Here is a 27745-nt window from a genome sequence, read left to right on the forward strand (position 1 = left end):
CCGCAGCCCCTGCGCCCACGGCACCGCCATGCGTGGCCACGGCCTCCTGCTCGTCCTCTGCACCCTGGCAGGTAAGAGCTGCCCGGCCAGGGAGAGGCCTGGAGGGCACCTGACCACCCCCCACCTTTGCACCTGGGGTTTGTCACCCCTGGGAGTGCAGCGCCAGGCTGGCACCGGGCTGTCCCTGTGCTGGCAGCCCTCTGCCCCCGTGTCCTGCCCTGGAGAGGTGCCCAGGTGAGCTGGGTCAGGGCGGGCCGGGCACGCAGCCCCTGCCGGGACTGTCGGGATCGCGGAGCAGAGCGCACGCAGCCGCAGCAGCGCACGCCTGGGCATCCCTTTCCCATGCACCCACCCACCCTTGTGCCTCCCCCTCAACACATCAGGTCTAGGGGCCATCAGTGACCCCACTGCCTTCCCCCGGGGTGTTACATGGTGTGTGCCCTCCCAGGTGTGAGCTGCAGGAACCAGGAGGAAAAGCTGTTCCAGGACCTCATGTCCAACTACAATCCACAACTGCGCCCTGCCCGGGGGGATGAGATCATCGATGTCTCCCTCAAGCTCACCCTCACCAACCTCATCTCCCTGGTGAGAGACCCCCCGGGGGTGGGAGGGGGGAATTTGCCCCCACTTGTGGGGCAGAAGGCAGGGCACTAAAGCCATCTCCCTCATTCCTTCCCTACCAGAATGAACGGGAGGAGACCCTCACCACCAATGTCTGGATCGAGATGGTGAGACCCCTCCCCTCTAGGCAGGATCATGCCCAGCTATGTTTGCATGTCAGGGTGGCACCCCATGAGGGGCTGGCACTGTAACCTGCACACTCTTTTGTGGGCACCCCCAAATGAGCCCATTTTGTGGGCAGCATAGCACAGGCAGCTCACAATCTCTTTCATCTTGGGGGGCTGCATGACCCCTCCTCCTCATCTCTCCTTCTCCCAGCAATGGTCTGATTATCGCCTGAGCTGGGACCCTGAGAAGTACGACAACATCCAGCTGCTGCGGGTGCCCTCCACCATGGTCTGGCTGCCAGACATTGTCCTGGAGAACAAGTAGGTGACAGGGCAATGGGGATATGTCCCCACATAGGGCTGGCAGCTGCCCCCCAGGCATAGTTTGGGGCTGAGCCCATTTTTTCCCCCCCAGCATCGATGGGACGTTTGAAATCACCCTCTACACCAACGTGTTGGTGTCCCCTGATGGCAGCATCTACTGGCTGCCCCCGGCCATCTACCGCAGCGTCTGCGTCATCCACGTCACCTACTTCCCCTTCGACTGGCAGAACTGCACCATGGTCTTCCAGTGAGCATGGGCACCATGACAGCTCCTCCTGGGACACAGGGATTAACATGGGATGCACTTTGCTCCTGGGGAGATAAATGCCACCTGCCTATGCCCTGCCACTTAGCAGGAGGCACCACGGACAAGCCAAGCACCCCAAGGAAGAGCTGGAGGTGCCACACTGGCACCCCTTGCCCATCCAGCTTGCTACATGCCAGCCTGTGCCCCCACCTTGTCTCTCCCCAGGTCCCAGACGTACAGTGCCAATGAAATCAACCTGCTGCTGACAGTGGAGGATGGCCAGACTGTGGAGTGGATCATTATCGACCCCGAGGCTTTCACAGGTAACACTGCAGCCACAGCCATGGCACAAGAGTGTCCCACCACAGGGGACATCCAGCAGGTCTGCTGCTACATTGCTGGCTGCCAAAAGCAGGGCTTCAGGGACTATTAGCAGCTCCCACCATTACATGGGCACTTAAGTTATTAGTGGAAGCGAGAGTGTGGGAGAGATTTGTTTTTCTAACCCCCCCAGCTCGGGGCTCTTGCAGCCTGGCAGCTGCTGCCGGAGAGCACCGCTCCTGCAAGCTTGATTGATGCTGGGGACGTAGCTGTCATGGCCAAACAATGACGTTTTCCATCACATTTTAATTGCATATTGAAGGAACAAAATGCTTTTCGGGCAGCGAGATTTATTTTTTCATTACCGGCCTGAGTTGCGATCCTGACTGGGAAAAAAATCTATCGCTCCTGCGGAGAGCGTGAGCAAGCAGTGCGCTGTCACCCATGTCATGCTTGGCTTCCCTCTGTGGCACTGTGGAAATGGGGAGATGGGGGCACCCCAGCCCTACAGCTGTAGCCTGGGAGCCCCCAAGAGGTTAAAGATGCCCCATATCTGCCCATCTGCCCCATCCAACTGCAATTTGGGGTATTTTGCCCAGGCACCCTGGCACATTCCACAGTGCTCATCTCCCTCACAAGCGGCTTTAGCACTGTGTACAGCCTGGGTGCCCTGTGGGGCCCATGCCAATCACCAGTCCCCCTCTTCCTCCCTGGACTGGGGGGCTGGAGGCCCAGCACCCTGTGGGGACAGTGGGACTCAGCTGGCACCATCACGATGCAGAGAACGGCGAATGGGCCATCAAGCACCGCCCCGCTCGGAAGATCATCAACTCGGAGCACTTCACCCCAGATGACATCCAGTACCAGCAGGTCATCTTCTACCTCATCATCCAGCGCAAGCCACTCTTCTACATCATCAACATCATCGTGCCCTGTGTCCTCATCTCCGCCATGGGTGTGCTCGTCTACTTCCTGCCCGCCAAAGGTACAGTGGGACCGTGCCCACTGCGGGCATGGGGATGTGCAAGGGGACAGCAACACTCCAGGAAGGGCTCCTCATCCCCTCTGTGCTTGGGGACCATCAGGATCATCTCTCACCCACTCCTGTAGTATTTGGACTGGGAGGAGTGTGTAAATTTCTAGGTATCCCATAGTTAATGCCTCAAGGCAGGGCTTGTCTAATTCAGCTTTTGGGTGGGGTTTTTTTGCCTTAGGAGGGCAATGTCCACAGCACTACCCTCTGCCAAACTCTGCCTTTCCCCCTCCTTGGCAGCGGGTGGGCAGAAATGCACCGTCTCCATCAATGTTCTCCTGGCCCAGACTGTCTTCCTCTTCCTCATTGCCCAGAAGGTGCCTGAGACCTCCCAGGCCGTGCCTCTCATCGGGAAGTAAGTGACACTTGGGATAGGGGTGCCAGCCCTCTTGTCACACTGTGCCAGCAGGGTCTCAGGTGCTGTGGAGCAGACAGTGCTCAGGGACAGGACCTTGGTACAGAAATAACCCTCAGCCCAGATGGGGCTGACACAGGGCTACCACTTGCCCGTGTTTCACTGCCTGTCACCAGCTTCCACCAGCAGGAGGGCACAGAGAAGGACCTTGCATGACCATGGCTTGTGACCCAGCAGCCCTACTGAGGCTCTGTGCCCCCTCCCCAGATACCTGACCTTCCTCATGGTGGTGACAGTGGTGATTGTGGTGAATGCTGTCATTGTCCTCAACGTCTCCCTGAGAACGCCCAACACTCACTCCATGTCCCAGAGAGTGCGCCAGGTACCTGCCATCATCCCCCTACCCTTTAAACAGGGGGAATGAGATGGGTATTTGGGGATCAAGGCCATGTCCCTTGCAGAGTAAGGTGGCAGGCATGCCTTCCTCTGAGTGCAAGTCCTGGCACAAAGAGAAGGCCCCAAATGTCCCCAGTGGACCAGACTGTACCACCAAGCCACTCCCAACACTGGGGAGCAGTGCCAACAGCCCAACAGCACCATGCCCCAAACAATGCCAGGGAAACCAGTCACACCCATTGGGTGCTCTGGCCGGTGTGAGGGGGACAGATCCCCACAGGTGACACTGTGCCCAGGTGTTCCTGCACCTCCTGCCCCGCTACCTGGGCATGGCCGTGCCAGAGGAGACCCCGGGGCCTCCACGAGCCATCCGCAGACGCAGCTCCCTGGGGCTCATGGTGAAAGCTGATGAGTACATGCTCTGGAAAGCCAGGACCGAGCTGCTCTTTGAGAAGCAGAAGGAAAGAGATGGGCTGATGAAAACTGTGCTGGAGAAGATTGGTGAGTGACCCCGGGGGGTTGGCACCTCCCTGTGAAGTTGGGCTTTGTGCCAGGTGGCTGAGCGCTCGCTGGTGCCCGCTGTGCTGGCTCTGCTACTCACAGGACGTGGTCTGGAGAGTGGCAGCACCCAGGACTTCTGCCAGAGCCTGGAGGAGGCAGGTCCTGAGATCCGCGCCTGCGTGGATGCCTGCAACTACATTGCCAACGCCACACGGGAGCAGAACGACTTCAGCAGCGTGAGTCAGGGCTGGGGGGAGAGGGATTAGCATGGGGGGCAGCGGGCACAGCCCTCACCCTTCTTCTGCCTGGCAGGAGAGCGAAGAGTGGATGATGGTGGGACAGGTGATCGACCGTGTCTGCTTCTTCATCATGGCCTCTCTCTTTGTGTGTGGCACTGTTGGAATCTTCCTCGTGGCTCACTTCAACCAGGCACCCGCCCTGCCCTTCCCTGGGGACCCCAAGCAGTACCTGCCCCAGTGATGCTCACAGGTGCCCACCAGCCAAGTGGTGGAGATGGGGGAAGGAGGAACATGGCGTGCTCATGCTGTGCTGAATGTGGAAATAAAGCCCTCAAGTCTTGCAAGTCTCCATGGCATCTCTGCTCCATGCCCACCCACCTCAGAGGCTGGATGTGCACCCTGTGCAGGCTGGCCACACACCTCTAAGCCTGCACAGTCCTGTGGGATGAGCATGGGGAAACTGGAGTAGAGTCAGACATCTAACAGGCCATGCAGCAGTGCTGGCAGCAAAGTCACATCACCTCACTGCAAATTTACAAATTCCAGCCCAGGACAAATGGGAATACTGTCATCCCTCTCATGGCAATGGGGCAGGAATCACAGCTACAGCTGCCCATTCTAGGGCAACAATGGAGCTATGGATGGGATTGGTGGCAGCTAATTCTTCCCTCAATTTATGCCCTGACTGTGGGTCTTGGGGACAGCTGAGGTGCTGTCCCTTGATCCCTAGCAAGCAGCTTGAGGTGGAAAGACTGGGCCACCAGGCCCCCAAACACCCTCAGGGATGTGTGCCCTGTGGCATCCATCCTGCTGGGAGCATCAGCACAACTCCCTCCCCCACCAGCCTTCCTTGCCCTATGGGATCATCTCTGTCAAGCACAGCCCTTCCCCCATCCTAGCAGTGCTGCATCCCCCTGTGCCCCTCAGTGACCTCTGGGGCCCCCTGGCTTTGTCCCTGCTGGCAGGGGAGATGAGAGGGGTCAGCTTGGGAATGGTGGCAAGCAGCATCTGCTCCTCTGTGATCCAGCTCATGTCACCTGCGCCTGGCTCCAGGATGTGCATCAGCCTCACAGTCCCAGCACCGGCTGCCTCTGCTGCTGCTGGGAGAAAACCAGTTGGTGACTGCCCACAACTGCCCCTGGCACTGCCTGACAGGGGTGAGGGCATTGTGGGCACCGATGGGGGAGGGAGGAAAACACACAGCAGCTGAGACATCATTTCTTGGGCGTTTGCAGCCTGGTCATGGCCCAAAACCACTCGGGGCTGTGCCAGCCAGCCGCTGCTTTCTACAAGGTGACTTTTCCTTCTCCAGGGCCAGGTACTGTCACCTACTTCTTACCACTCCAGGGATGCTGCTTCTTCCAGTGAGCTCAGGCTCAGCATGTCCATAAAGTACAAGTGGGAATGGATGAGCTCTTCCAGCCTGCTAGGAGCACGTACCTGAGATCACACTCTCCACTCTCTGCAAGCAGTGGTTTTATGAGCTCTCAGGAGAGCTCTGTGGTATATCATTCCAGAGACAAGAACAAAAGCAAGAGCTGTATGTCACAGCTCTTGGGCAGCAGATGTGCCTTGCAGGATCTGGTGGGGGAACACCTGTAGGTCCCTCTGAGGTTATGGAGGGGGGAGTGCAGTGAGAGGAAAACTTCCTCAGCCCAGTATCAGCCTCCTGTGTCCACACCCCATCAAGAAGCACTAAGACAAAGCAATATCTCCCCTCCACAGAGAGAATTCCTTTCTCTCTGTCGGCTGGGAAGAGCCATCAGCCCCCATCAGACCAACTGTAGCCAAAGTCACCCAGGGCCCATGAGCCCACCACAGTTCAGCATCCCCTTAGGAAAGAAGAACTCAAGGGAATGCTCTCTTTTGAGCTCCAGGGCTCAAAGATCTTACAGTTTCCCCAAAGGCTACTTTGCAGGGATTTAAAGTTGAAGGGTGTTCAAAGCCTTTGGGATAACGAAAACAGGAAAGGTCTTGACTCACTGCAGATTTGGTGCTCCCATGGCTAGAGGCTTCCTTCCTGAATGAAGAGGATCTGAAACCTTTATCTAGAGCCCAACAGAAGCTCCTTCCCTTCCCAAACAACCTCATACCGGTGTTTTCACCATTCTCATTAGCAGGATGCAGAGGACCACAAACCAAAAGTCCAGCTCAAAAACCAGTCTGGCTCCATCCCCCTCCAGGCTATAGAAGGCCCCTGGCTTGGCACTGATCAACCACTGCTTTTTTCCTGACCTCAGGAAAAGTAGCCTTAAAGAGGACAAACTCCACAACCGGCCAGCTCACTCTCTTCAAGGCTGAGCAAGAGGAACCTCTGCTGAGTTCCTCTAAATCTCAACCACGGGGGCAGTGGGAGGAGAGGAACAGCCTCCCTGGGAAGGGCTCTTCCACAGCTCACTCACAAAGCGCATTTGAGGGCGAGCACAGCAGGACCACGGCATTTTCAGATTTAATAGCAAGCCTGCACTCATCAGCACCAGCTTAGACAAGGGGCATCAGAGGCGAGAAGTGGGCGAGAACATGAAATAACAGAGGTGGACATGACGCACAGCTGGGCACAACAACAGGATAAAGCCCTAAGTGATGTCATCTGCAAAAAGCTAAATGTGCTGAGAATAAAAGGAACCTGCAGCTAATGTTTCAGCCCTGCCTTGTAAGGCTATTTTTGCTTAGATTGCCAAAATGCAATTACAACTAAATCCCCCCTAACAAATACTGGAGAGCAGCAGGGGAGAGTTGTATTTAAAAGGAATCTTAAGTAGCAGCCATAGTAGTACCTGCCCGCAGCAGGGAAAACAAATCGTGTCTGGAAAAGAGCATTTGGTTGAGAGCTGGTGACAAGTGCCAAAAGCAGGAACAGGACCACAGGTCTCAAGAAACACAGAGAGGGATGCCACTACAGCTTGGGGAACAGCCCTGCTCCCTGCCCAGCCAGGTGCTAACTGCCTGACCATGGGGAGCACTTAGTCATTGCTGTCAGTGCAAGGAATGTCCCTAGAGACAGCCTAGAACTGACACTCTCAACGAAGAAAACAAACCCTTCAGAAGACTGAATATTTTAAACTCTTTTCTCTGCCAGTCTTGGCTGCTTTCAATCTAGACTTCAATAGTAAGACAAGGAATTTGCAATTGGAGTCATGAGGCTGAATGTCTCCCAGGCTCCAAGGCTGGTAATTGTCCCAGACACGGGCTGCTGGTTCTGCAGTCACGAGCAGATTGGCCCAAGCAGCCCCTTCTCCTGGGGGACTGCACAGAGCACATGGGGCAGGAGATGTGCCCCATCACTGGCCACAGCCTCCCCTCCTGGGCCCAAGGCAAAGGCTCCATTAAAAATGAAAGGCAATTGTGAGATTCCCCAAGGAAAAAAAAAAAAGCTGGAGCTGTTAATGAGTACAATTAGTGTTGTAGTCAAGCAGAATCAGAGGAAATAATTAGCTCCTATTGTTTCCGTGGCATCCAAATTGCAGCCATGCTGGCTTTCCAGGCAGCAGCCCATCATTTGAGGCTCACCCCAGAGGACAGGGGTCGCTCCCAGCCCCTCTTCTGGTCACAGCTGTCACGCAGCTCTGAGCAGCAGGCTGGGCCATCGCCCTCTTCTGCTAAACCCACTGGGGGCCCAGTTTCCCAGGTGGCCAGAGACTTACAAACCCCAGTGCACAACAGAAGCAGGCTTGGCCCTGAATTCAGCCAGTGCTGCTGGCTCTCCATCGAGACAGACAGAATGAAGGCAACTAATACCAAACAACTTTTTTGTCCTGGTTTAAGGGAAGCTCAAATCCCTCTCCACAACAAATAGGGGTGGGTACAAGGCACTGCTAACCTGGGAGTATAAAGAAGAGGCAAAGATAAAGCAAGCAGCCTAGAGAAATACCACCACACTGAATTTCAGACACAGCAAAAAATGAAAGACTGAAAGAAACAAAGAGACCCAATAATTTATTGGCAGAACTGAAAAGGGGCATTTGAAAACCACAGGGCTGACTCTCAACTGGGATGCTCCTCCCAGCTGCAGAGAGATTTATAATACTGGTATCCCTCAGCAAAAGGCTCTGATGTTGGGGCAGAATCCCAGAGATCCTGCGTGCCATGTAGAGAAAGACAGGAAAGTGCTGCAAGATGCGGCCCCGAGGGCCCGCCGCTAATTGAAAGGCTGCCTCCCGCCCCGCTGCTAAAAAAAAGTTTGTGTAAGACAAAACCGGCCTCTATTGTCACCGCTGCTGGAGGGCTTCAGGTGGATCCTTCCCCCAGGGAGGAGTGCGAGAGTGGCCCATGAGTCCCTTCAGAGGTCGGAGGCCACTCTCAGTGCTTTCAACACGGAGAGAGGAGCTTAGTGCCAACTCTTGTTCTCACAATGTGATTTTTGTGTTTCGAAAGCTTGAATTATCCCTGGAAAACAGAGGGAAGAGAAAAAGTGGTTAAAGATGTGCATTCCTTCAGATCACAGCACCTCCCCATTCTCCTCACTACAGCCACCAGTGCTGCCATCCTAGTACATCACTCAAAATCAACACTTGCTAAATCTCCCATGCAGATCTTCCTAACTACAGACTTCTCACACAAGTCAGCTGTCACTCCAGAACCCTTGGAACAGAGGGAGATCCCGGTTCATCCCCTTCAATGAGAAGAAAAAATTGTCATCTCCTGTGAGCAAAGCACATGATAGAATGTGGAAACCTCCCTCATGGATTCTGCTGTTTAAACAACTTGCAAGGTCTCTTCCTTAGCAAACATTTATCTCAGGATTCTGATTGGAACGCAAATATACTATCAGACCAACCTCCCCCTGCCTCTGTCCCTCCTGTTTAGTCATACTGTCAACAAGTTTAGCTCTCTGATCTCTCCTACCTTATAAGTATCTAATCTGAAAAGGGTGTTTTCCTCAAGTTTAAATAGACAAGTTTCTTCAGCAGCTTCTACTCACTCAGAGTACAGCCACGGGGGCTATTGACCAAGGAAGGAGTGCTGGTCTACAAGCTCCCTCAGTACAGTCTCATGGCACTGCAGCAATTGAAGATGGGGCAGGTTACAGAAATCTGTTATTGCTTACTGCCAGCCTGTGAGCAGCAGCAACAGGCAAACCATACTCCCACATTAATGGGCAGTGTGTTGAAAAAAAGGAGATTACAATTACTTTGAGAGGATAGGTTTGGCAGCTCTTCCCATAAACAAGGACAGGGCTGTAAGTTTCCCAAGCCAAAACATTTAGGGATGCCCCAGGACATATCAAATAGCTGAAGAGCAAAGGCAGCAACTTCAGCAGCAAGGTGCTGTGCAGGACTGTGAAATTCCACTCAAACCCGTGAGCTACCATGGTGTGCTGCCAGCAGCTGCATGGCAGCGGTACCAGCACAGGCTGGAATACCTCCAGGAGGTGAGCTGGAGAACTGGAAGAACAGAAGGAAGTAAAAACCACTTTTCAGAGTTTAAAAAGTTACTCTGCTATGACCTGACAGCAAAAACCATGCTGCAGAAGACTGGGGTTCACCTTTGCACTTGCTAGAAGAGCAGGCTAGGCTGCCATTTGGAAATGTGATTCAGGATTCATTAACTGGATTCTGGTTAATTTGCAACAATGGTTTGGCTTTCTATCCCATACTGGACTTTCACCTGTGCCATCTACCTCAGGAGGACAGCATGCTTTAGGTAGCTCTTTAGTGGACAGGTTTTTCCCTATTTTTTCCCTCCTTCTGCCTTTATTGGGGTGCCCCAGGCCCTCTGCTCATCTGTGCTCAGCACAGGCCACCCAATACAGATGAGAGCTAAATGAACTCTGCCACTGTTTTCCTGTACCCTTCAGAGCCTGGTATATCATTAAGTGAGCTGGTTTCCTCTTCCAGAAGGACACATGAATGTCATCTAACAATAACAACACTACCAAGTGCCTGCGTAGTATTTTGTAAACACTGATCCTCACAAAAAAACAAACCTGTGAGGAGAGAGAGGTTATTGTTTTCACCCATGACTTCAGAGCAAGGTATGATAACACTGCTCGCCCAATGCTGTTGAGGGAGGTTTTGGGATCCCCAGCAGCTCCTCAGAGCTCAGCTGTGCTGGAGCAGCTACATTCCACTGCCCAGTCATGGGAACTGAGCAATGTAAATGCTTCCTTCCAGCAGATTCCTCTGCTCTGGCACTCAGCAATCCAGTGATCCCACTTGGCTACAATCAACCCAGCTCTCATGGCCAGGCCTCTTGCTGGCCTTTCTTAAGGGCCTGCTGTCAGGGAATTGGGCACTGCAGGGAAAAACAATCTGAGCTGTGAGGCTCCCAGCAGCCCTGGGCTCACCTTGGCTATCTTCTCTGCACATCTTGGCTGACTACCAGCAGGAAAGAGTGGTTGTCTCATTAGTCACAACATTATTATTTCTACCTACAGTAGCTACTGGGTGTCCTTCCTGAACAAGCTTTTATTGACCAATTAATTTATTCTGTTCCAGCCCACTGTTAAAGAGCTGTGTGTCAGGCCCCAGGTGCCTCTCTCAGTGTCCACCCTCTGGATGTGCTTAGGATTCATTTACCACTCCATACCTGCTTACAGTCAACCCTAGGCAACACACCCAAGCTGAAGACATACCTCTCAGCCTCCTGGGACCAGGTCTGGGATACCTGTGCCTCATACACAGGAAGGACACATTAGCATAATAGCACACAGCACTTCAACAGAAAATGCTGGTGTCTGGTCAAAAAAAATAATTTAAAAGTAATTTTGACCTTTGGAAAAGAACAAATAGCAGAATGGGCCCACCATCAGGCCCATAAGACAAGAGAACATGCCAGCCCATGGGAAGAAGGTTGGAAGCTGAGAGGTATGCCATGGAGTCACATAGGAAGAAAGATGAGGCCCTACCCTGGGTGTGACAGAGGGAGGGGGAGCGTTCGATCAGCGGCCACTGCTGTTCACCAGGCCATGAAACTCCTCCCAGGCCCTGGCAAGCCAGAGGGAAAAAAAAATGAAATAAAACCAAAAAAATAGCACTTCAGATCAAAGGCTTCTTAACTTTTAACGAGAGCAGAAACATTCAATAACGTTTAAAAGGCACTTGTCTTCAGAGAGCAAGGCAATATTCTCTGATAGCCCTAGTGGATAGAAGCATCCTTAAAATCCAGCCAAACATCTGACAGCACAAGGCAGCTAAAGCGTTCTGCACAGACATGAAGCGTTCCCACTGGCTGCTGGTGATAAAGCCACATTAATACCCAGAGACAGGTATGACCTTCCTAGGCACAAATGGAATATCCATTTCCTATTGCTCATAAAATAGCCCATGTTACGTCTTTCTGGAGGATTATCACATTCCTTGGCTGGTTAAACTCAGCCAGTTACTGGCCTCATGCTTTGCCACATACTGCATACACAGGTAATCCCCCCAAAAGGGGCTTCTTTCAATGCCACACAGCTTAGTTCTTACAAAATTCTTTAATAAGGCAGCAGAATCCAATTGCTATTAGGAAGTCTCATTACGCATTGTAATCCTGCATTGTTAATGACGACCCAGTAAAAACATCACAACTATTTGAAATGAAAATGTTTTAGATAAGTTAGAGGGACAGGTCCAACACTGCATTCCCTGGTGGAGAACGTTCCTGACGGATGAAGGCAGCAGACTGAAAAATTGCTGTCGGTTTTATGAAGGCAGCATACTGAAAACCCTCTCAGGGAAAACATGCTGAGGTTAATGTGAGCATGGTTATTATCTTCTAGGATCAGAGACATCAAAGAACCTCATAGTTCTCCATGCCCAGCAAAACAGTACTGGTGCCTACGGCACATGCCAAGCCATTTTCTGAAGCCACAGAGTCCCATGGAGCTGGAGGGACCTTAAAGAGAACCCAGGTCAATCATAAACTCAGACCACCCTCTAAATTTTTTTGCTGGTACTTCTCAGCTACTTCACTTTTTTTTTTGTGTGTTGCCTCATCAGGCCACTGCAATACAATAGGAGAGTCCAGAAATGGAAACCCTGTATTAGTCAGCACCTGTGCCACAACTGGACCACCAATGTGGCTCTTATCTGAGCCTCAGAGTCAAGCTTCCAAGTGGAATTTGCAAAAGCAGCCCAGGTGTCACATGCTTTTTCCCAGCCAGTCATAACCCAAATAAACACAAAGACCTTGGAGTTCAGAAGAAAGTTAGGGAGAAGAGAAACTCTGAATCTGAAGCCCTCTTAGTTGCTGGTAATCTTTGCACATTTCCAGACTTGTCAAAGAGTCTCCACCTTCATGTCTTCCCTCCAACCTCCCTTGTATCTCTACCACATTCCCATCGCCCACAATCACTCTTTCCTCTCCCATAGTTCTCCCAAACTTGTAACTTCTTAGCAGAAGAAACACAAGGACAGATTACTTGTCATCATGATCAATAATTTATTACCCCTTTCACACTAAGGAGTTCCTTGTTCCAACATCCCAATAACATCATGCACAGTCCTTCATCTCTGTCCTCAACAGACAGAGAGAAAAAGCTCTTCCAGCCAAGAATTTTTAATTCAAGACCCTCATATGTATTATAGTACTAATGACTCCAACTATCTGCTGACTTGACTGAAAAAATCCACTAGGATGTGTCTGCCCTAATGTACCTAAACTACACTAGGAGAGCAAACTGCTCTCATTCCATACTGAACAAGGATGCCAGTTAATTTCATCTGGCAGAATCTTTATGACCTGTGACATGCCAAAGGCACAGTGCCAGAGAGTCTAAGAGGTTATTTTTATGTATAGACATTTTTAGTACCTTATTGCCATACTGTCTGCACAGCAATCAGATACTCAGTGAATTGATCCCCAACACTTAGATTATTCCCATTGAACAGATGGGAAATGGAAACGTTGGGAGGCTAAACAAAGCCAGCCAGAGCTGTTCTTCCACACCCCTTCCTGACCCACTATTGTTGAAACTTCCCACGTTCTTCCCCACTGCCCAGGGTCAGGACCCAGACAGAGCTCCCTTTAGCCCCAGCAAGTAAGTTGGAAGAAAAAAAAAAGAGAAAAGAAGCCACTATCTCCCCAAAAAGAAAAAAAAAAAAAAGAAAAAAAAAGAAAAAAAAAGAAAAAAAAAGAAAAAAAAAGAAAAAAAAGAAAAAAAAAAGAAAAAAAAGAAAAAAAAGAAAAAAAGAGGAAGACTCCATTAAAAAGAGGAAGGGCAGTCTTAGTTGCTTCAAGGGGCTTTCCAAATCACTATTGTGCAAGCAGCACTAGCTGTTTTCTGCAAACATCCTCAGTTAAGTCCCAGTAATTTGCCTCCAGTATTTCTCTGTGCAACCCTGCTCCTTACCTTCTCCTTCCCCAGCTAAAAAGGATCCAGAGAGCTGAGTGCACTTAGGGTACCTTACAAAGGCCACCAAGTTCTGTCTCTTTTGCCAGCCCAGTGGAACCTCCCAGCACACTGACCACTCACTACACTCTGCGGGTGTCCAGAGCAGCTCAACCTCTTCCTGGGTGATTCCCCTGGGATTTGTTCACAGCCAGACAAGAACTTTGTGACTAACAGCTTGAAAAAGACATCTAGAGTAGTCTTCTAGCCTGAAATAATTCTGTCACCTGTCTGGCAGTACCTGGAGCAAAGGCAATATAACACAATTAAATAAACACAACCAAACTGACCTCCTTGAAAAAAAAAAATCAACCATGAAATAAATAGGTTATAGGCACTTTTTGGTAAGAGACAGGCCACCAAGATAAGGAAGCCTTTCACAAAGTCATGGACACTTCTGAGTAAAGCATATTATGTTGATGGAGAATGAATCACTGAATCCACCAATTCAAAGACCAGGTCTATGCAAGTGCTCTTAGACTTTCAGCACCTGGAAACATTACTGGAACTGCAGAATGGAGTGCTAAATGAATGAAGCCAGTATTGCAGAGACTCAGGAGAAGAGGACAGCTATCAGATCTGGAACCTCACTGCTCTCCTCTAGATTTTATTCCTGCTCTCAGACCTGAATGGATGAGGGTGAAACAATGCAGCTCTAGAGCTGGCAAGACCCAAGGCACCCTGCCTTCCCCTCACAGGCATCAGACAATGTGTGAGGGTCCCCTTTGCACACCTTTTCTCTTTAGGCAAGGTTAACCCTGCCCACTCCATTTAGGGCACAGTCAAAGACACAGGTGACACAAATAGAACAGCAGCACTGAGAGGTTCTCCTAAGGTTTTGGAAATTAGCAAGCAAAGGGAAACCAGTGTTTTAAAACCAGGACAGTTACAGGATTAGCTGAACTCTGCTGTGACAAGGGAGACCTCACAAGCACCCTACCAGCAGCTGACTTGTCTCATAAACACTGATCTTCTTGTGCAACGCCTGTCACTTCCACAGTGATTTCTCATCTTAATTCCTCACTTTTTTTACCATTCCTCTCTTTTTGTCCTGAGAACCTCACCCCTGCAGTCTTCTTACAGTGCATTATTCCCTCCATAGGATATCCTCTTGTTTCCTACCTACAATATAGTCTGAGGCCATTTCCTCCAGCTGCCTGCAGTGAAATGAACCCAGTGCCAGCTCTATTAAGATCAACTATTCTTCTCATTTACTCGAGCCATCCCATTAGTTATCACTGGTGACTTTGAAAGGAAAGGATAGTTTTATACCCTGCTCAGCTCTCACTGCAGCAGGCACTTAGGAATAAGCAAAGCTTTGTTTCCAGAAAAAGCAGCCTTGCTTTAGAGCTGACAGGACAATCTGTAATGTCACACAGCAACCAAAACATTTCCACACCAGCCTGCTCAGTGGTAACCTGCTGATGCTCACTGCTCTGGCCTCTCCTGGCACTGGAAGCAGTGTTGCTGAATTTGCCTGGGATTCCTGGACAGTGTTGTGGGTGAGAGCTCTCACGAAAGGAGATAGTCACTGACCACACAGTTATCAGTGCAGAAAAGAAAGGCTGATAAGCCCACACAGGGCAAGGCAGCCACAAACTTCATGCTGCAATGCTCAAAGTCACATGTGAAAAGTCACACATGCAGGTACCTGAATATTTTCAGTGGTTTCACTGAGACATAGCCAGGCTGTGGTTGGCAATCACATTCTGCTTTCAAAAAAAGTGCAGCTGCTAAAGCAGCAAAAGAGGTTGGGTATTTTGCCTTTAATTCCAAGCCACAGAAAGTACCACTGTCCATAAGTCACTGTCACTTCTGGACCTTGTCACCTCCAAGGTTAACAACATAGATGAACTGAACCTATTAAGTGGTTCACTGCATCTGAGTGCTCCTCTCTCAGTGCACCTCTGAGGGAACAAAGAGAAGCAATTTCTCTCCAGCTACTGAAACAAGGTATCCCACAAAATGTCACATATGTTCTCTTCAGGTGCTCAGCACTGTAAGGCCTAAGGTACTATAAATCTCCTGGAATTTAGCAGAGTCTAAGAGATTGTTCTAGCTTTCCTAGCAAGATTGGAAATTCATACAGACTAGGCTGACCCTTCTACTTGCTGGGATTTAGGCAGCTCGTCAATATCACGAGCAAGAGAAAGGACAAACACAGGAAAATTGCAATGAAAGATCTGCTTATCTAGCTAAATGCACAAGCCCCACCACTGAGAGCAGGAAGGACAGAATGCAGAACAGCTCCTTGGAATGGCTGTGACGCAACAGGTACTTTTCAGATGCAGCTTGGCAGCACCGCCACTTTCTGAAACAAAGGGGGCTGCAGCCTCACTGACAACTCATGAAAAATGGTGTCTAGAAATGATTTAATATGAAATGCTTCATCATATTCAAAAGGAATATACAAAACCTGAAACACAGGGCTCAGGTTCCACAGTGAGAGGCATGCTAGCAATTTCTACAGAAGCATTCATTTACAGTGTGTCAAAAGCTAATCCAGGTCAATTCACTACCTAAAAGTCAAGGTTTTGAGAAATACCTGTTCTTTTCTTGCTAAGCAAGCTCCCTTCCCTGAAGCACAATCAATGCCAATCAAACCCTGCACATGAGCAGAGCTCTAGTGGAGAGATGCAGCCCATACAAATGAAAAATGCCACGAGCCCCCCTCAAAAGGCAGCCCTGACAAAGCCTAGAGCACAGCTCTTCCATTAGAGCTTTTCATGAAACACAGCCAGAGTGTGAATATAGAGTGCTGGCTAGAAAGCCCTCCCCAGTCATAAATCACATGGTACATGTGCAGCATAAGTGGAGTTTATTCATGACGGACAGTATTTCAACAGGACTTGATAGATGGGTGAGGAAAAGGAGCCAGACTTTGTGGAAGATAGAACTAGTTACACAAGAGATTCTTTATTAGTGAGAGAACCTTAATGATATGAAGCTTATCCAAGCAGAGTCAGACTGAAAGCTGGGGCTGTTCTGCTCGTCTCTGTCACAAAGCAGTCACCATCACCTCTCTGCAGCTGCTGCCCCTTGCTGCCTGCTGGTACCAGGCAAGAGAGGCACAAGAAGGTGGTCTGTGCATCACTACACAGAAACTCCACTGACAGCACTTCTGCTCTGAATTTACACCAGTGCCTTTGGAAGGAGATGCTGGAGAGCATTGCAATCAGACTGCTGCAGCTTAAGCTAGGCAATGGGAAAAAAGGGGCTTTCATGATGCCCTACATGGCAGAAGGTTAATTGCTTAGACCTACCTGACTGGGACATCATCAAAGCAATTCCTACTAACACTCCTACCCACAGAAGAATGAGTGGGAGACAAGCCAGTTGGCCTCTACTTAAGAATTGCTCCCAGCTGTAATCTGAGCTACTAAACTTGATACCTCCAACACCTGTTATTCTCAGACAAGCTCATTTTGCACCACACGTCAGCAGCACAAAATGAAACACAGGTGCTATGCAGGAAGAGAGGGCAGGAAGCACAGCATGTTCACTGGTGTAGGGAAATGAGGCCACACTACTGGCTGCACCATCACTCAAGGCCTTACACCTGCCAGAGCAAAAACAAACACTGCTATAGAGGCATTCTCTGTGCTGGGAAGTGCTGGTCATGATAGCTCACAAGGGAAAGGCCACATCACTCCCATTCTACACTTGCTACATGAACCACCACCACAGCTTAGGACTGCTGGCTCCACACACAGCTTTTACTACAGAGACTGAGAAAAGTCAAACGCCTCCCTGCTCTCACCACAAAGCCGCATCACCGCAGCCTGCAGTCTGCTGTTGCTGCTGAACAGGAGTAAAATACCCTGCTGCGTGTCCACATGAGCACAGTGCTATTTCCCTGCATGGACAGAGAGTCCATAGTGCCCTCTCCTGGCAAAAAGTGCACGAGAAACGTTAGTGGCAAAATCACAGAAAAAATAATCTCTTCTCTTCTTTTCCAAGCACACAGGAGGGAGGGCCACATGGAACACTAAATGCTTACAGGCAGTTTCAGTAAGATTTCTGTATAATTACTAGTGACCCACACTCAAAATTGGAAGCCAGCTGTGTGCTAGAACCAGGATGGATCCCATCAAACTGTCTGACAGCAGACTGATGACAGCATGATTATGTGGAACAAGCCAGCATGATGAAAGAAAGTCATGAAAGATACTTGCACCTTCATTACAAGCAAGATTAGAAAGCTCTCTGCCCCATCAGTGTCTTACTCATTTCACTTATTTTTCTGTGTGCACCTTTTCAAGTATTAATTTAACCAATATGACCTAATCAGTTTATAGTTTAATCAGTTATGACCTATTAGTTTACAATACACTTAAAAAAAAAGAAAAACAACATATTACTCACCTCTAACTAATACCTATACATGCAATTTTTCATCACTTTGTGGGAAATAAAAGTCACCCTGAATGGCCTGATATGGTAAGCTATAATACATTTATTTAAAAATACAGCTGTGCTCTCTGTGTACCATGATCTTCTAGTCTTGTTAAAGAGCCTCTGTCACCAGGGCCTGGAAGACTTAATATATGACGTTTATTATGATTAGAAATCATTTGTACAGCACTGTAAATTCACACAGCACTTTCCCAAGACCATTTATAAGTCTAATGGCACTATAAATCCCTGTTAGCTTCCGCACTTTATTCCCCAGAATCTCTATTTATTCAAATTATTCTACTGCCCCCACTGCAATCTTGTCTTTGAATACATCAAGCCACAGTCCCACTTTGGGCTGCCCATCACCCAAGTGCCAGGCTGGGTGGATTGTTAAAACAACCCTGGATCATACATTTAAAAAAGAAAAAGGTTTTGCTCATAGAACCAAACACCCACGACAACCACACAGGAATTTGGCTTTCAAAGCGCGCTGGCAACAAGCGCTGCTGTTTGCACTTCAGTGTGCAGGAGCAGCCCTAACGCACACGAGCACTTCTGCCAAGGCCCGCGCTGTGCTCCGAGCTGCTCGAGCACACATGCCCCCTGCAGCACCCCCCTGGCCAGCACACATACTTGATGCTGTCGGTGTGGGTTTTGTATTCCATGATGGTGTTGGGAGGTAGGTTGAGCACTCTTCGTAACGTGTCGCGTATCCGGGCTGTCGTGGCCTGGTCGCTGGCTGTCTTGTTCCATATGGAGATGATGTCCTCCTGTGGAACGGCATGGGAGGGAGGGAGGGAGACGTGAGCACAGGACACTTTTTGCAGCCCTGCCACATGGAAGCACAGTTCTCAAAAGCACTCACCTGGAATCGGACAGAGACGACGGCCCCACAGATTTCTTCCCCCACCATGAACTGCTCTCCCAACATGGCCAGAATAAGATTCTCCCAGCACCGCGATGCTAAGCCCTTCCGCAGACGGATAATCCATTTACCACCATTTTTGTTGGCATCATCCTAGGAAGAGGGGAAATAAATTGATTTGTTTTCTCCTAGCTATTTTTCTGCTACCCAAAAGACAGCAGAGCCACAAACAGGAGCAGATATTGATTAGGTGGGGCAAGGAAGGTGTTTTCAAGCAAAAGCATTTTATTTCACTTCTCCCCCATATAAGCAGAGACAGGGGAAAACCACTTACTTTGAATACTAAGTACTTGAAACAATGGCCCTCAGCCTTCCAGACCAAGTTCTATGCCCTGATGACTTGAGTTCTAGTATTTTGATCCCACTAGCAAAGACTAACACCAGACTACCAATTTGCACAAACAGATCCAGAGGCAAGGACTTTAAAACTACTCCTAAACTTGAGACAGAGTCACCATTTGTCTAATCCCCTGTCCATGCAGTTCTGCTGTAAAACAAGATCCCTGTAAAACAGGAGAACCCCCTCATCATAGGGCACGGAAGGCCAGTAAAGGGTTTGCAAAACGGTACTTTAAAAGCAAGCAAAAAATTTATAAACATTTTCCTTCCACATTTCCAGGAATGGGCTCACAAGTTGTGCTAACACAGAAAGGACCACCCTGTTCTCTGACATTATCACACACCATACAGCTGAATGTTTGTTCCAGCCTGTGGTGACCCAGGGAAATAACCAAAAAGAGGGGAGAAAGTAAAAGAAAAAATTAATGCTAAGCACCCAGTCTGTCACCTCAATATTGTGATTCTGTATCTTGAAGCTGACAAAGAGCTGGAAACTGCTACAGCCTCCCCTGCTCCCCAGAACGCACAGCTATGTCAAAGAGCAGCTCCTCCTCTGTGCAGAACACTGTGGCATTCTCTGGTACAACACTGTAGCTGGGAAATCTTACAAGGTGAGAGGGGAACAAATTCCATCCAAAGCTGAAGACAGAGAGGTAGGAACAAGTCAAAGAGGTGGCAGTTAGGAAGGCTAAGGGAAGACAGGTCTAGGACAGAAACAGAGAACAAAGAATGACTCAGAGGGGACTGCACAAAACAGGACATCCCTCTCCAAATCCCCAGCAATCCCCTTTGCCAAGCTGGGACACACCTTGAAGATGCCAGGCAAGGCAGCCCAACCCTTCTTAATGAAATAAAGTTAATTTCATTTTCACCTTAAAGCTTCTCTAGGGCTCAGATAAAACTAAACATTTGTCTTCTCTCTCAGACACATCAAGTGCTAACAAAGCAATCCTGAGGAAACATGGAAGTGTCAGCATAACAGCAGCATTCACCTGACTCTTACTTTTCAGGTATGTACTGGACTGAAAGGGGAAGGTGTCAGCTCCAGACAAACCTCAAAGCATGACAGGAGCCACCCAAATCAACATAAGTTCTAAGAAAGTGGCAGAATCCTGTGAGAAGCAAACTGCTTTCTCTTAAGTACCCTTGTTTTCCAAGTTGTGAACATCACAGACTGGGAGCTGGGTTTAACTCTTCAAAGTTTCCACAGTGACTAATGGGCATCAGAAGAGAGTGCTATTGCTAAAAATATCTCAAAGGTGGCTTAAGCAGGTTCAAAGCTAGAGAGAGAGCAGTGATTGGGAGGCAGATGCTGTATCATGTGCTTTATGATTGTTGTTAGTTTTCTTTCAGGTTAAACAAGCTTCGGTTCAGTCAAGCATTTGATTTTCCTTCACCAGAATAATAATGATCTGCAGCCCAGTAAACCACCAGGAATTATTATGCTTAGTGCTTCTGACTTTACCAGAAAAGGCACAGATGGATGCAGAAAAAGATCAGAGCTACACACAGGCACATATGTACCTATAAGAATGACAGTAACGAAGGACTGGTTTGGAAGAGAAAGAAGTATAAAAAAAGCCCTACAAAGCATGCAGCAATGGAAGGCCAGAAGTGAGATCTCAGGTCCTCTTCTAGAAATATAAGAAGGAAGTAGGGGCAGAAGTAAAAATACTAAAGAATCTCTCCACCTCCATCTTAAAATGTCTACTGGGAAATGCTTTATAGAAATTCTGGTATCATTAACTTGGGGACTCTGGTCGACGCATTGTCTGAGGAACTTGCTCACCAGGAGTGCAAAGAGGGTTAAACATTTTATATAAATAGTGTTTGCAGTAACTGGCTATAAAATACCTTGCTTAAAATAATTGCTAATGAGGGTCACATATAAATTTCTAAAGACCAAGCAGTATAATTAGGTACTTCAGAGAAACACATAAAATACCCATATTGTGAATGCTATTGGTCATTGCTGGAAGCAGGCCAGGAACTGGGAGAATTATTTGCTGGGCAAAGATTCTTTTAAAATTTCTTTTAACAGATTTGGATGGAAATAGAAGCAAACTAAAGTGCCCTGGAACAAAACCAAACCAAAACAACAGAACCAAACCAAAACAAACAAAAAAAGCTAATAGTAAATAAAAGGCAAAGTTGTTTCTCCAGCTCTGTGTGCAGGCTTTTAACCATATACACCTCCTTGACTGAAAAAGGAGAGATGGTTTTTATAAGCTTTGTTGAAGAAGTCCAGTCCTTCCAGAGGAAAGCCCTGCACTGCTGTCACTGGAGGCAGCTATGGGGTCCCCCCTCCATTGGCAATGGCAGCTCAGCAACCTCTGCTGAGGTGCAGCCAGCAACCTCCCCATCTTCCCTCTCTGGCAGCAGGACTGCCAGGTTACATGGACAGAGTTCTGAGGACAAGCTTACAGGAAACCCAGACAAAAGGATTTCACCCAAGAAAATCTAATGGAGTGCCACTTAATGACAAGAGTTCCTCTACTGTAGAAGGTACCTTCCAAAATATTGCGGGAAAATATCAAGGCAGAAATGAGAGCTCCAACTCACCTCCCACATGGGTTTGATGCCCTCTTTGAAAAGATGGAAGTCACTGTGGCCTGTCAGGTCCCCAGGACGTACCATGTGACTGTAAAACCGCCAGAACTGTTCCACCTGCAACAACACCAACCACACAGTGAGGCTGCTCAAACTGGTCACAGTCGGGATTTCTATAGGAACAGGCTGCCGTTTTTGCACCAGCTCTCCAGAGCCACCTTCCCCTCTTCTGCTCTACTCCCTGTCACCAGGGTGTTGATTAGGCAACACAAAAGGCAACAGTAGTGTCAGAGCCTGGGTGCCTGTTTCTGACTGGCTCCATTACCAGGTGACCGCCTGAAACATTCAATGGGTGCCTCTAAAGTCACTCAGTGCTTGTCTGAAGAAATCTGTGCTAAGGTAACAGCTGCTCTGGACAACAGTTCCAAACATATCTTTTAACTCCTACTGCCCAAACTTTCAATCACTGGGTATGTGTCAAAGGCATCAGCTACAGCCAAGCCTCTTTACCCAGCATAACCACTGCTCTCTGTGACCATGGAAACTGCAGAAGCCTTCAAATAAGACCATTTTTTTAAAATTTAGTTTTACTGTATGCAGATTTTAAGAAAAAATATACATTCTGGTGCTAGTTTAAGATCAGAAGGCACTATTCAGAGTTTTTATTTAAATACCTCTTACTTCCTTTTACAGTCTGCCATGGTACACTTGGACCACTTCACTTCAACCAGTTCCATTCTGGCACCCTGTGTCTGCTTGAGACAATCTGACTGTAAGGCAAGGGATTTATTTTTTATAGTTCTTAAAAGTAGCATATTTATCTTTTGAGAATCTCTGGGTAAGAAAGGATTTGAGAGAGGATGGATCTTTAAAATGAAACAAGGCAGTGGAAGTGGAATTTCCATATTTTAAGAAGACTCTACGCAGTAAGACAATAGCTATTAAGCAGACCAGCAGTGCAGCTGGAGGGGGCAGACATCACCCCAAGCACTTTATCAGAGACCTTAATGACTTGGTCAGCACTTGGAATTCCACTCCAATCTGTGACCTTTGCCATCCAAGCTGGAATTTGCTTTTATAGCCAATAAAATTATGAACCAAGACTGAGGAGGGGTCAGAAGCAATCTATTTTTGTCAGGCACGTCCAAACATCCGTGGGGAAATCACACTCCCACAGTGAAGGAATGTGCCCTCTAGTGGTTCACATTTCACAGCTTTTAGAGCTTTCCACTGAAAAGCCAGGAATAAATCTGACCACAGACTCAGCTAGACAAATCTTTCTGAAGTTTGCTCTTCCATCTCCTTAAATAAAATTTGATCCCAAACACATTATCAAATATGCTGGCCAGCCTCTCTCCGTCCTAACAGAACTGTAGCCAACCATGGCAACAAATTCTCCGTAGCAAAGAGCAGACAACAGAATACTCAACAAGATGTTCTCCTCTAAAGAGCTAAAAATCAATGTTAAGTCTACGCTGATTTATCAGACTGAAAAGTTATTGCCAGAACATCAAGTGGCAAACACATTTTTCACCCCCTGACCTGACAGTACTTGTTCACAGAGGCTAACAGGAGGAGTAACTACCCACAACAACAGGCTCTTCTTCCCACCCTTATCCTGTGTGGATACAGCAACACAACCCAGCTCTCAGACAGGCATATTTTTAGGCAGCCTCCAGAAGGAATAAAGGGCTGTTTTTATAAATCATCATATTACAGATTATACATATTGGTGGGCAAAATTAACATTTATAAGAGACCCTGAAAAAACTGGGCAAACACCAGACTTAGAAGGAAGAAAATAGCCAACAGACTTCCTGGTCTCTAGAACAAGTAATGGGGACTTATTTTGCTTACAGATCTTGGGCTCTTGAGGGCAGGTTTACTCTGCCAGCATCATGCAAAACCCAACACAGCCTGTCCAGGACATGCTCAAGTTTATTCCAGGAACAAGCAACCACAGAGTGGAAGGAGAAAGGAAGAGCAATTTTCCTTTCAATGAACTTGACTGCAAAATCAAACTGCACCTTGTCCATCACTTAGAGACAGACAGCAGGCCACCAGCTGTTGGCAAATACAGCATACCAGATTCCAAACACAGTCTTTGTGCTGGGAATATGGGTGGAGGGAAGTGTGTGAGGGACAGCACAGAAATTGAACAGAAAAGCTGTTCCTTCTTCTCTTGCTCCAGCCATAAATTAACTGCATGGCTGCTCTTTTTTTTTCGATTATTATTCCAACTAGTACCATGCACAGGGGTCTAGCACAGGGCAAAGGAAAAGTTCTAAAGACACATCTCCTGCTGAAATTCAAAGAGCTCATTTGCCTTGGCAAATCACTCATTGCCACCAGGAGCAGCAGCACACAGGGAGCAGGCCAGGAGGAGCAGGCTGTGTGAGTGACAGTGTTAGTGTTCAGGAACACATCATCACAAAATTATTATATGCAGGTGCTTTTATTGACGAGCTCTGGGTGTCAGGGGTATACAGACCCAAATCTGACCCCAACATGGTTTCGAGCTGAACATGTTTTATATTCTATCATTATATAACTTACATATTAATTATTAAACCTACATTGTTCTATTGTACACATTGATTTTATCCAAGCACAGATTTCTCGTGATCCCCCTCAAACCCCTAACATAGTCTCTCATGACTCTTTAAACAATAATTATATCTAATCACATCTAACAATCATATCATTTATCATATACTGACTACACAGGTGCACTTTCACACGATCTAGCAAACACAAGGCCTAACATTTCCCAGGGCCTACCTTTAACATTTTTCCCAGGCCCTACTAAGCCTAACTTTCTTTCTAGCCCCCCAAATTTTCCCTGATTTTGGGCTGTTTTCCTAGCGCAGGGGACAGCAGGGTACTCACGGAGGCGAAGGTGCCGATCTGTTTGATGTTCTGCTCGTAGCTCTGGGAGCTGGTGGGCCGCCCAGGCGTGCGCCGCGAGTACCAGAAGGTGTAATTGTACTGCAAGGGGTGCTCGGCTGGCCCCGGCACCACAGCCTGCAAACACAAAGCCTTGGTTACCCCAGCATGCTCCTCTAAAAAGGGACAATGGGGAAAATTGCATTTACAGCATAGAAAAGCAACCATTCAAACCATCGTGATGGAATTATTTTATTCCTGTGCCTGTCTCAAAGGAAAAAAAAAAGACAAACTAAAAAGGGAAATGTGAGACCTTTAACTTTTTCAAATTAAGGAAAAAAAATAAAAAGATACTTTCCTCCTCTGGGAAGGATAAACGCCACTTATAATGAATCATGATTCAATTGCAATTAAAACTCTTTGGTGACACCAACTGCCTTAAGCAACCAACACCCCAGTGCTCTGGGAAGATTAATCTAAGAACTTGTTATGTCAGCTTTGGCAGAACCCATCACCAGCAGTGGGCAGTGATCATTTTGCAATTTCCAAAACACTGATTTCTGATTAAAAATACTCCTAATGAGCACAAAAGAGGCTAATGAGAGCTCATTAACCAGCAGTCAAAACTTACAGAGAAAACCCCAATCAAAGCTCTTGTACTATCTGATATTGTTACAGGAGTTACCAGGGCTTAAATCTCTACTTTCCTTTTTGACTATGGCAAGTTTACAAGGGTTACATTGCTTCAGACAGAGCACAGGAGGCATCCTAAACAAGGACTGTTTCCTAAACAAGATGGGAAAAAAACCAAACCAGGGGAGATATATGCCTTATGCCTTCTTCACCAGGCTGCACTACACACATGGACATGTCTTAAAAGTTATTTCAACAGTGCCACAAACACCGTCTGTCAAACCACCTTCAAGCCACTACTGTCCTGTCAGACAGGAGTCCTTTCCCCATGTCCCCTTCCAAATTTGTTTTTGGACGAAAATAAAGCCTTATTTCTCATTTCCATTCCAAAGCCTGGCACGGCACCAGCTATGTTAGTGAAGGAAGCATTCACCCCTCAGATGAGAGACCTCCAAAAGCGCCATCAAATTACTGAAATCAAACATAGTCCCTCAGTCTTCATTGCAGCAGTAACAATGCACTGAGACCACAGCCCTCCAAGACATATTTTCCTTATCCCTGAACTGAGGATTGATTCCCCAGCAGTGCCACACCATGCCCTGGCAGAGGAGTGAGATGCCAGCACCATACCTTCCTCTTGGTAGTACTCTGTGGTTTCTCACGATCATTCTTTTCCTTCTCACTGTCTTTCTGTGTGTTATTTTCCTCATTCTGGTCATGGTCTCCACTATCATCATCTTTCAATCTGGTAAAGAAAAGTAAGAAAGAGAGCCATCACACAGCTGAGAAGGTTCATACCAAGCCCAGGTAGTTCTCTGCTCCAAAGCTCCTCCATGGTACAAGGACCACCACAGTTTGGACATCTACATTTGACAACCCACACAGTAAAAACCACTTCTGCTTTCATGCCCATCACAGGCATCTTGGGTAAGCACTTTTAAGCCGAAGTGAACAACAAAACAGCTTTTTGGAACAAACTCAAGTAGTTTGTGCTGGATAACGATAGGCCACAGGAAACCCCAGTTGCTTGTTAGGGTTCCCTGCTATTCAGGGGGCCCACACGAAGACCTGTCACCGCACCTCTGCTGACTCTCGCCCGCCCCGCTCCCCACACCCCCCAGCCTTGCCGAGGCAGCGCCTGGGGCGAGCAGACACCGCGCCAGCAGCCAGCACCCCACAGGTCTCTCCGCCCGCCCCATTCCCTGCCAAGGGCCGGAAAAGGCGAGAGACAAGCGTGGCTACGAGGCGACCCGCGACTCCCCGGTGCGGGCCTGCCACCGGCCCACCACCCACACCTCTCGGTGCCGCGTCCCCTCCGGGCCGGGCCGGGCCCCGGCTGCAGGGACGGGGCTGTGCGTAGCCCGTGACTCATCGCGTCTGGCCCGCTCGGCGCCGGAGCAGCGGCGGGAGGCGCCGGCAGGACTCGGGGCCGTGCAGGCCCCGCAGCGGGGGCCGGCCGGGGGGGCTCGGGGGTGACACTCACGCGTCGAATTTGTTGTTCATCGTCGCTCGCTGCCGCCGCCACCCCCGTTCGCCTCAGCGACTTCCGCCCTGCTGAGTCCGCCCGCGAAACTCTTCCGCCGCTTCCGGCGGCTCCGCCATACCCTCCCGCGTTTCCCCCCGGAGCCGTAACAGCGCGCACGGCGGGCGGGGAAGGGAACGCGCTGCCGGAGAGCCCTCAGGGCAGCGCCGCCATCTTGGGCGTGGCGTGGCTGGCGCCGGGGAGCGAGCCCGAGAGTTACAAATTATTAACGTAATTAATTTTGCTCTCGTAAATACAGTTTGAGAACTCAGTTACTCTTAAAAGGGTTTTCCCACCTTGCCTCCTGCGGCGACAGGGAACCCCAGTTCGACGCCCTCCCCATCGCTCTTTTCTTCATTTACAGAAAATGGGAAAAATGTCCCAGTAAAGAGCCTGCAAGCTCCTGAAGTGATAATGGACACTTCAGAAAGAATAAAGGCATAGTCCCTCCTTCAGCATCTCCTTGCACTTCATTAATCTGTTCCCACATTACTCCATGAGCACAGAGTCTTTTCACAGTGCTTTGCAAATCGCTGACCAGTAATTTCTGCTATCTGGCAGAGTTAGTAAATAGAGTTCTGAGTGCCGTAGTTTCTGTTTCTCTATCAATTTGTGATGTGGAAAGAGTAAAAAAAGTCGTTGCCAATGTAATCCAGGCATGAATTTTGCATGCTAAGCAAGCAAAGCAAAAACCCGATATTAAATCACACAATACTATAACTTGGTGCAACTCAGTCTACTTAAAACTTATTTATGCTAAACAACTAATATCTCTGATCACTACGTCAATCAGGAACATGAAAAAATGGTATTCGGCATATATAAGGCACTACATATCCCCTGTCCTACAGTGTGTGAGTGTATGCATCCTTGTAAAGCACAGTAATGTAATGCTGGCATTCCTACCTTACTACTTGAAAGCAAAGGCAATGGGTGTCTCAGCAATATCCCTGAAATCCCAATAGTATGGCAGAACAGGGAAAAGGGCTTGCCCTCCAAATCCTAGGCTAAATGTCCTTACCACTGGCCCTCCCA

General features: G+C 48.5%; 2 protein-coding genes across 5 annotated transcripts; one reads left to right on the plus strand and one right to left on the minus strand.

Annotated features, from left to right (window-relative positions):
• Positions 1-13: 13 nt before the first annotated feature.
• On the plus strand, positions 14-4443 carry CHRNG (cholinergic receptor nicotinic gamma subunit). The gene is made up of 12 exons (XM_054639458.2): positions 14-71; positions 449-585; positions 684-728; positions 940-1049; positions 1144-1299; positions 1525-1622; positions 2402-2605; positions 2894-3008; positions 3276-3390; positions 3701-3905; positions 4008-4141; positions 4218-4443. The coding sequence occupies exons 1-12, from the start codon at positions 29-31 to the stop codon at positions 4383-4385; spliced, it is 1530 nt and encodes a 509-aa protein (XP_054495433.1). The 5' UTR covers positions 14-28; the 3' UTR covers positions 4386-4443.
• Positions 4444-8059: 3616 nt separating this feature from the next.
• EIF4E2 (eukaryotic translation initiation factor 4E family member 2) lies at positions 8060-26807 on the minus strand. 4 transcript variants are annotated; one of them, XM_054639410.2, is made up of 8 exons: positions 26672-26807; positions 25819-25933; positions 24559-24693; positions 21682-21786; positions 18721-18873; positions 18489-18625; positions 10992-11070; positions 8060-8530 (listed from the first exon to the last, which is right to left on the minus strand). In XM_054639410.2, exons 1-7 carry the CDS (start codon positions 26689-26691, stop codon positions 11025-11027), a joined length of 711 nt encoding a protein of 236 aa, XP_054495385.1. In that variant the 5' UTR covers positions 26692-26807; the 3' UTR covers positions 8060-8530; positions 10992-11024. The 4 variants fall into 4 exon arrangements, with proteins under 4 accessions (XP_054495385.1, XP_054495383.1, XP_054495386.1 ...); XM_054639408.2 differs by lacking the exon at positions 26672-26807 and adding an exon at positions 26484-26632; XM_054639411.2 differs by lacking the exon at positions 10992-11070.
• Between the last annotated feature and the right edge of the window lie 938 nt (positions 26808-27745).

This window comes from Agelaius phoeniceus, chromosome 10 (assembly GCF_051311805.1).
Source record: "Agelaius phoeniceus isolate bAgePho1 chromosome 10, bAgePho1.hap1, whole genome shotgun sequence".
NCBI classification, from domain to species: domain Eukaryota; kingdom Metazoa; phylum Chordata; class Aves; order Passeriformes; family Icteridae; genus Agelaius; species Agelaius phoeniceus.